General features: G+C 33.3%; 2 protein-coding genes across 2 annotated transcripts; both read right to left on the bottom strand.

The window, feature by feature from the left end:
• On the bottom strand, positions 1–3,034 carry LOC107922453 (beta-1,2-xylosyltransferase). The gene is given in 5 exon segments (XM_041087035.1): positions 1–1,079; positions 1,670–1,787; positions 1,789–1,816; positions 2,219–2,227; positions 2,302–3,034. Coding segments are annotated over 5 exon segments (1,524 nt in total). The 5' UTR covers positions 2,945–3,034; the 3' UTR covers positions 1–353.
• Positions 3,035–5,726: 2,692 nt separating this feature from the next.
• Positions 5,727–7,687, bottom strand: LOC107921977 (pirin-like protein). Its single transcript, XM_016851775.2, has 6 exons — positions 7,417–7,687; positions 7,274–7,323; positions 7,125–7,163; positions 7,004–7,032; positions 6,665–6,831; positions 5,727–6,409 (listed from the first exon to the last, which is right to left on the bottom strand). Exons 1-6 carry the CDS (start codon positions 7,533–7,535, stop codon positions 5,905–5,907), a joined length of 909 nt encoding a protein of 302 aa, XP_016707264.1. The 5' UTR covers positions 7,536–7,687; the 3' UTR covers positions 5,727–5,904.
• Positions 7,688–9,645: the final 1,958 nt, after the last annotated feature.

The raw sequence follows: 9,645 nt of genomic DNA, 5'->3' as shown, positions 1-9,645 counted from the left end.
TCCAGAATTTCATCCTGAATTCATTGCAAGATACATCAGAGTGTTATAATACAATAATCTTCAATATCCCATCTCATTCACAGATTAAGATGATAGAAAACAAATAATGTGTAATCTTACATTTCAAAGATGACCTATCAGACCCAAAAATTTTCCATCTACCAACAGATGAACAATGCCGAAATCAATCACCAACCGGAATGGTTTCACCGTCTCCTTTCTGCTGTTCCTATAGAACATTCTTTTCAGTTAACTTGGCTATGAAAACAGTCTGTTGAAAGGAAAACAATCTCTTCTATGTTTCTTCCTTAAGTGCCGGATTGGAAATAAAATCTGGAAAAAAGAATAATTTCTTAGCACCTGAGACTCCTCATTATCTTGTTAAGCCGATCGATGACAACTCCTGGATTGGCATACGATCCGTCAAGGTTAATGGCATGATATTCCAATCCTTTCCATTGGGCGATCAATTGAAAGTGAGGCCGTCTGAAAAAGCTGCTAATAATTTCGAGAATCACGGTGTTCGGCGTTGCAGACACTATATGTGTTAGACCAGCACCGTGAGCACCGATAATAACCGAAGCATCCTGAATGGCTCTGACCTGTTCCTTCATGGACATGTGCGCAAATAACCCGTTGACAAGGTTTACTTTGCATTCCTGATGATCAGATGCCCATTTCTGTAGTGAATCAAACACTTCTTGTTCATTGCTTAGTCTTGATTCAACTTTACCTCGATGGCGTGGATGGGCTAAATAATCTTCTCGACGGACAAAGAGGATGTTATAATGACCCGAGACTGTCTTATCAGAATGATGTCTGTTTACAGGAAATCCAAAAGCGTCTCTGATCATTTCTCCAAACTCAGATAACCGAGCAGTTTTTTTGTCATCGGGGCTTTGCCATAGATCATGTGCAGAAGCACCTTGACAATCTATGTCTTCGCTAAGCCCTTTAAACAATGCAGTCTCGTATCCTAATGGTGATAAAACAGCATGGCGGAAACAGACCGGACCACTAAAGTTTTTCGCATATCTAAGGCTTGAAAACAATGCTTTCCATGTTTCTTCTAATTGTGTCTACAAATATTCAGCCAAGAAAAGAAGAAAAAAAAAAGATCAGCCATTGTAGGATAATAAAGCCTTTAATAGACACAAATAGTTAAACTAAACAGATGTTCAAAATATCCTAAAATGTGACTTCTTGTTGCAAGCATAATGAAAACGATGATCGCCGATGTCATGCTACACCCTCGGGGGACAACTTAAAAGGAAAAGCTCTACACAAGGAGTATCAAAGCAGGGCAGTGGCTATCATGTAATAGAAACTCTACAATCATAGCAAACAGAAGATTCCTCGTAGTCGAGAGTTGAGAAATTAAACAGTGAGCATAGGTTACGGTTTATGTATATGAATAGTATTCGTATCTTGGGATTCATCCTTTTATTGGGAATTCAGGTGGACTATGACTATCTCACCTCCTGTAAGATAGGTTCCAATACATGGTTCATTATTCACTAACCGAACATTCCTCTCTATTCCTATCTATAACCACCCATTCCATTCGGACAAGAAAGGATAATATGACATTAAAAGAAGCCGATAACATGGTAACAAAAGAATGATAGTATTCTAAAGTGAAGAAATATGACATTAATAGAAACCGAACCTCACAATGACCATCCACAAAGACCAAATGCGGCCGATTCGGCAAACCAGTAACCCTAGAAGACACATAAGCGCTGTACCAATCCGTCACGGTGTGGAAAAGGTTGCATACTCGAATCTGTTATCAGAAGTGTAGGCTCCTCTACCACTGAAATCAAAGCTCCAATCAGAGTCCAAAGAGAAAAAACCAAGAACCAGCAATCGATAGTACTAATGAACAATCAACTACTGCAACCAAACTAGTATCTACTTACAAATTAAATCAAAGTTCTACTTCCTAACCAACTTATTTCAAACCAAAGTTGCAAAATTCAGTTCATGTATATGCCGGTAAACTCGCAACCGGTGGCATTGAAATGCTGCCAATTAATCTAAAAATCCCCAGACATTAGAACAAAGGAAAACAGATAATAGTTAAAACTACTAAAACCAGACAAGACAAGCTAATTTTCCCCCTAGAACAGGCACAAACAGAATAGCCTAAACATGTGTTTTGACATACAGACTTGCATTAAGTCATATTCCATATGTGCACCAAACATCAGTTTACTTTGAGAGCCTCCATTAACAGCCAGAAAAATTAATTTCATCAAGATCGAAGAACAGAAATCAAAGGGAATCTAACCTCTTGGCAAGTGAAATCAGTTTCACCCACAACAACAATTGACCTCACCAATTCCCTCATAGTATGTTTCATAACATTCCCAACAGGCAAGAACTCGTTCAAAAACTCCTCCCCGACAAGCTTCTTGATCTTTGACCTGGATCCTCTTCCTTCAGCTTCGACCTCAAAAGCTCCATCTTCAAACTCAGGCATCTCTTCATCTTCAGTTCTACCAATAACATCCTCCAGCTTTTCACCTCCTCTCGACATCTTAATCTTACCGGGATCCATCCTTATCTTCCCACCTTCACAAATCGAACTCCTTAAAGTCCACGAGTAATGGCACCTGAACCAGCTTGACCCGGATCTCACGGCGGCTTTTGCCGGCAAAACATCGGCTGACTTTGTGAACCCATTCCCAAAATAAGCTTCACATGACTTCGAAGGTACGTTTGAGGTCAAAGACCAAGGGAGATAGGATGGGATGATCGGCCAGGGCTTTGAGAGATGAGGTCCACGGTGTGGGATTATAGCGGGGAAACCCTCAGCGGTGGTGTCACGGCGGTTGTCGTGGTGGTGGTGGCTGGAGGAGAAGTAAAGGTAAAGTGTGATGGAATTTAAAGCAAAGAGAGCTAAGAGGGTCTTGAAAAGAGTTGCGTGTTTCTTGTTCATGTCTGAGAAATTAAGGAATTGAGTTTCGATGACTTTCGTTTGACAACAAAACAGATTTCTTTGCTTTGCAAGAGTTGTGTGTTTTTTATCTGACATGTTTCGGTAGTTTCTTCTGTTATTATTGTCAATGTTTAATGTGAAAACCAAAATTTTAAACTAAAAAAATTAAGTTGGGTAATTTTATTTAGATACACATGTTTTGTTCTTTTAACTTCTATCTTTATTTATTTATTTATTATATTCAAATTCTATTCAATAATTATCCGAATCATCTATTAATTTAAGTAAAAAAAAGTAATTACAGTCCTAATACTCCATAAATCTATAAATACGTAAATGAGTTTCACAAAATAGCCACAAAAATACACCAAAATTATTAACAAAGGCACTCCAAAACTGCTCTTTATATACGACACAAAACAACCTATTTATATAGACCTCTTCAAGTGGTCAATCAACAATATTTTGATAGGCTTTAAACTCCTATTTAAAACTTGAAATTATCCTATTAATTATCCTCGAACAAAAGTTTTCATAAATCCATCTTTCAATTGCTCTAAACCTCTCTTGAATAAATATGATATTTGTTTTTAAAAAATAATATTTTAATAATAAAATTTTTATGTTTATCTAGCCAAACAATTCGATTAAAAGTCTTAACTCATACTTCTAATTTTGTTAAATATACCATATTCAAATAAATCTAAGTTTTGTTAGAAAGCCCAAAACAAAAATCCAAATAAAAAAACAAATTGTACAACAACACGAAGAAAGAAAAAGTTGTGTTTATTCTTCTTAAAGTTGTACTTATTGAGTTGTCGAAATATTGAAAACTAAAAATTAAGGAAATGAGAAATAGCCTTAAATTAACTATAGTTTGGCCTAAGTCTGGCTAGTGCCTACCTTTACAGATAATTAGCAATTTTAATGAACAGCAGTTTGAACCTAGCTGCTATATTTAATTTCTCAGTATTTGAATAGCTGGCTGTTTTTAGTTATCACATTATCAACGTTTTCATTTTATTTTGTTTTTTAAACTAAAAGCAGAATATATATATAGTAATGTGAAGTTTGAATGTGTTAAAAAAAAGTCACTACTTTTTTTTATATTATGGGCGAAGCTCCTGATAATCAAAGCTGCCCTTGTTTGACTGCCGACTATTCATTCTAATTTCTAAGGAAACAAGGTTGTTTTATTTTATTCATTCCTTCGATAAATGGAATGATAGAGAAAAAAATACTAAACACTTGTTGTAGATGGTGAAAGATAATCTTTATCAATATAATAAAGGCTTTAGCCTCAACATCAATCAAACATTATAGCGCGTTGGCAATTGGCTTTGTCACAACTCAAGTATGACGTATCTGGAGTGATTGTTAGCACTTAATACGATAAGAAAATCAGTCCCGAATAGTCCAAAGCGACATGCAAAAATCGACAAAAGAATTAAGCATTCACCAAACTAGAGAGGACGATAACAAAATCATCCCTAAAATCACTTATAAAACTAAGATTACATGTATAAGCAAGACTAAAAAAGTGCTACAAGAGCAGACAAACTTTTAAAACTAAAGACTTATTAAACAATGAAAAAACAAACAAAAAACATATAAAACTTAAGATAACACGAGTCCAAATCGACACGTGAAATCATTTATTATTCTAGAATACTCTAAAAACATAAACAAATTAAGAAGTTGATGAAGAGCCACCCACTTTCTAAGAAAAACTAGTGGTGGCCGATGGAGTTTTAGCAACGACAAGCACCGTCATCTATCCATCACAACTTGTGAAAGACAACAAGGATACCCACAAAATAGATTTGCAAATTGAAAAAGAGAAAAGACATGTGTAGTGAATGAGAAGAAGAAAGAAAGGTTGATGGGAGAGGAAAAAGGCGGACGATAGCCAGCCCGGAGACTAGTACCGCTGCTAAGCAAAACAAAATATAAGAAACAAATGGCCTAGAGAAAAAAAAAAGTTGTTTTATTTTAAAATTTTAGAAAAAAAATATTAGGCTCAATAAATGAGATTAAATAAAAAAATTAAATTCATTTAAAATATAAATCACATTTAGGTTTCAAAATTCAAGACTTAAGTCCAATTGGCTTATTCTCTATTTATGTAACATAAAAAATCTAAGGGAGAGATTAACCTACACCGTAAATTTAAGTAGTTTTACACACTTTCGTAATTATTTATATTATTAATATTTTAATAATTCAACCGTTGGATATATTAATATTGTACTTGTCATCCATGTAAATTTTTGAATTGATCTACATGAATAAATAGTTAGAAGTTTTAAATTTACATCAAATTTGGCATGCATGATCTATATAAATAGGCCATAAAATATAACACTTGAATCGTTAAAATATTAATAATATAAATAATTACAAAAATATATAAAATTACTTTAGTTTTTATCTAAAATATATAATATAATAATGCTAACATTTAAAATAAGATATTATTGTCTATATCTAAAATCGTAATAAAAGGGAAAAGAAACATATATTAAATTATTAAATCTTAATTTTAAAAAATGTTTTTTTGTAAAATAAAAATAAAAGAAATATGGGTTAATTTTAAGAAACTTGATTTAAAATCAAAGTAAAGTGAAGCAAGATAAAGTTGAAGGAAAAAGAAGGCTGATAGAGGCGAATTGGAATCATTAACACCTCGACTAACAGCTAAGGCTACTGGATTTTTTATTTCGCAAAGGAAATGGCAGTGTATGATAAGAGATGTTGGAAAATCCCAAGGCTACACTGGATGTAGGATGATAAAATAAGTGCTTCAAATTGAGTAGATTATTGAAACTTCCTTGACTAAGCATAATCTATAATGTACATATTTAGATTATTAAGATATCAATGATTCTTTTTTGTTTAATTCCCCCATACTCTTTGCCAAAATGAACCAATTGGTTCTTAGACAAAATAAAAAACAAGAATCAGAAATCCAGGGTAAGACCAGATTCAGATCTCCAGTGCCTGGCTTTCTCGAATCCGTTCGTGTAATTCTCGAAATCGTTGATCGTCCGATCGATCTCTTCTTGAGTGTTCATCACAAAAGGTCCAAATTGCACCAAAGGTTCACACAATGGTTCACCTCCTACTAAAATAAACCTCAGCAATTTAGAGGACTTGTTCCATGCCTCTAACCCATCCCCGGATCCTAATAGCAGCAGATGGTGCGCATTCACCGGGGACGATTTCGACCGGCCAAAGATACCCTCACCTTCCAAGACATAAACAAAGGCGTTCCACGATTCCGGTATTGGCTGTTGAAGGTGTGCTCCCGGTTCGAGAGTGAAGTCCAAGTACATTGTTGGGGTTCTAGTATAAACTGCTGACTTAGTTCCTAAAGCCTCACCAGCTATAACTCTAACTTTGATCCCATCTTTTGTAGCTTCTGCAATGTCCTTACTTGATATTTCTTGATACCTTGGCTCAATCCTATAGAATAAATAAATAAATGAACATAAAGATTAAACCAGAGGACTTTTTGACAGCATGTGTAACATAGTGGAACAAGCATTAAGCCATTTTTCATGATTAAAGATTCTTTTCTTCTTTTTTTTTTTTTCAAAAATGGGGCTCAAACATTTCAAAAAGGCTGACCATATCCACCATTAGCAAAGCTATGATACTGAATTCGATACCTCTTTGACATCAAAGCCTTAAGTTGAACGAATAAAACTTAAAACTTACATCTTATATTTGGACGAGAGATTGATCCATAACTGTAGACCCTTTTGGGTTCCTTGTGCTGCAGGCATCTCTGAGTGCACAATGCCTCTCCCAGCAGTCATCCATTGTAGATCACCAGCTCCAATGGTCCCTTTGTGTCCATCAAAGTCTTCATGCTTAACTGCCCCCTATTATATATATATATCAACCATTTGTAATGCCTCTTTAAGGAAAGTTTTTATACAAGTTATAAACCTTATTAAATATGTCTAATTCTATCCAAATTTGACATATACAAACAAATAAAGCAATCGCTTTATACCCAAGTTCTTGATTAAAAATAAAATATAAATTCTGTACCTGTAACATGTAGGTCACTGTCTCAAATCCTGTTAACAAAAAAACAGAGGATATAAGGATAAAAAACAGAGTCCACATTCTTGAGAGAGAAAAAAATCAAATAGAAGGAGAAGAATCAAACCTCTGTGTGGATGATCAGGAAATCCAGCAGGTGTTGTCACTGCAATATTCAAAACCAAAACCTTTTAATATGTACATATACAAATACATACACACACACATATATATAGCAGAGGAAACACATTTCTATGAAAAAACAGAGAGACTAACCTGAGAATTCATCCAAAACAAGGAAAGGATCAAAGTATCTCAACTCAAACCTGCAAAAAAACAAAAGATACCTTTCAATCTAAACATCTCAAATTCATCAAATTTTCATTCATTTTAATGGAAAAAATTCCTTCATTGCTTACCGGCCTATGCTTCTTCTCACTACTGCACCAACTCCTTCAGGTTGGGGCCTAGCCAAAAACTTCCTCACCACCAATCTTGGCTCATTCAAACCAACACATGAACCCTCTTTCTCAGGCATTTTCCTTTCTTTCTTGTTGTCTGTTTGTTTTCAGCTAAAAGAGTTTTGAAAGCTTGTTTTGGCTTGGTTACAAGTTTGTGAAGGAAAAGGTGAAGAATTCGAATGAATATATAAAGGGAAACTTTGATAGTGAAATCAAGATTGTTAACAGTAAAGTATTTTGGAAGGTCAAAGGGGAAGTGTTGGAGGCCAAATAAGACCCACATGGGCCATGGAACTTTCCTTGAGCTTAAGGGGAACTTGGGTGTTTTTTTTTTTGTTTGTTTGAAGGAAAAACGTCAGCATAGCGTGGCCATGAAGTGGGATGATGCCAATTTTGATCACATCCATTAGATGATAGACACGTGTCGAATAAGGGTCCATATGATGGTATGACTTGGACCAATGATTATCGTAAGTGGGGTCCATCTATGAATAATAAGGAGGCAGGGGAGAGGGCATAGATTTTGGTGGACAAATTGAAAGTATTGGTCCACAAATATGATAGGGGGGATATTCTCTTCCATATTCATTTGTTATTTTTATATTTTAAAATTTTAAAATTAAATTAAACGAAATAAACATTAGATTTTGTCTATTACCGCCCAAGTCAGCATGTGGTGGTATTTTAGGGGAGTGGCTGTTCTTTGCCTTATTCCCCTGCGGAAAGGGGAATAAGTTGGACCCAGTTTATATCTTCTTCAATTTTCAAAACCCTTAAACGAGTTGAATCATTGATTAGGTTTGGTATTTTTCGGTACAATGAATTCCTTTTCTTTTTCCCTTCCAAAACAAGCTTTGGTATGTGAATTGGATTATAGGTTTTATGATCATAATTTCTTTTTCTAAAAATACTCTACATAAATAAGACTCTGTCATGCTAGGAATTTATTGCATTATAAATTCCCCTTTCCTTTATTCATTTTTGATCTTTTAGTCTCATACTGTTGTTGTACCCAGCTTGCAAACATAAATTTCTTTTGCTCTATATCAAACTAAAAATTGCACCAATAGGGTGGAATTATGGCAAATATTTTCCTAAAATATCTTTTACTTTTTTTAAAAAATTTAAATAAATGAAATTTTCACTAGAATAGTTGTAGGTTTATTTTACTATAAATAACAACCTTATCGCGCATCTTTGCATATAATGAAAGACAACCAATTTTGATTCCTACAAGAAAAGCATTCAAGTTTTATTATAAACCGACAAATTTGACTTTTAACGTTTGCATATTTTGTTAAAATAGTCTTAATTGAGTCTTTTTTTGCCATCGATCTTTATTTTTTTTTCAATCTATTTTTCCTAACAGGTTTAATGAAAGCACCATTAAAAGAAAATTAACGAGAATGATGTAGAATATTTTTATTGAGATGTAATTTATTACTTAGATAACCTAATAAGATAATTATATGTAGAAAATAATAAAATAAATAATACATAAATTTAAAAAATAACTCTTAATTTAAATAAAATAAACATAATTATCTATAAAAAATTAACTTGGTAGAAAATCTTCTCAGTAGACAAACGTATGAAAAATTAAAACCTTTTGAAAGAAAAGAAACTTTGAAACCTTAAATTTATTCATTAAATTTGTTAGAAAAAACAAATTGAAAAAAAAAAGATTGATGGCCAGAAAAGCTCAAAAAACACAATTAGAGCCATTTTGACAAAACATGCAAACGTTAGTGGCCAAATTTATCATTAAACCTAAACAAAATTACAATAGCAATAGATAAGTGTTGAGTTTTTGAAAATAAAATTACTGAAAATGACAATCATGATCTTTAAACATATATAGTAAAATGAATATAGAAAATTTAAAAAAAAAACACAAATACCTTATAATTAAATAAACTTAAAATTGTTGTATTTATTTTTTATATCAACTTGAATATTTTTTGTTATCGATTAGCCAAAATATCTAGCTAATCACATCAAGATTCAACATGGAAGTCCATCAAAAATTCAAATGAGGCAAATCACAAATTTAAATTTCAATGAAAAAGTAGGCAACTTCGAATAATGTTTTTTTGTTCACTCTTTTTGGACCCAAGAAAAAGGAAATTCTAAAGCAAGGAATATGGTTTATGTAAATTTAGATTCCTTATTACTAAAATTGATGAT

This window comes from Gossypium hirsutum, chromosome D01 (genome assembly GCF_007990345.1).
Source record: "Gossypium hirsutum isolate 1008001.06 chromosome D01, Gossypium_hirsutum_v2.1, whole genome shotgun sequence".
Lineage (NCBI taxonomy): Eukaryota > Viridiplantae > Streptophyta > Magnoliopsida > Malvales > Malvaceae > Gossypium > Gossypium hirsutum.
This window is presented reverse-complemented; position numbering and strand designations above follow the sequence as displayed.

Coding starts and splice junctions, on each gene's coding strand:
- LOC107921977 (XM_016851775.2), bottom strand. CDS start 7,535: ATGCCTGAGAAAGAGGGTTCATGTGTTGGTTTGAATGAGCCAAGATTG. Junction 7,324..7,416: donor GTGAGAAGAAGCATAGGCCG/GTAAGCAATGAA, acceptor GTTTTTTTGCAG/GTTTGAGTTGAGATACTTTG. Junction 7,033..7,124: donor TCCTGATCATCCACACAGAG/GTTTGATTCTTC, acceptor TTTTGTTAACAG/GATTTGAGACAGTGACCTAC.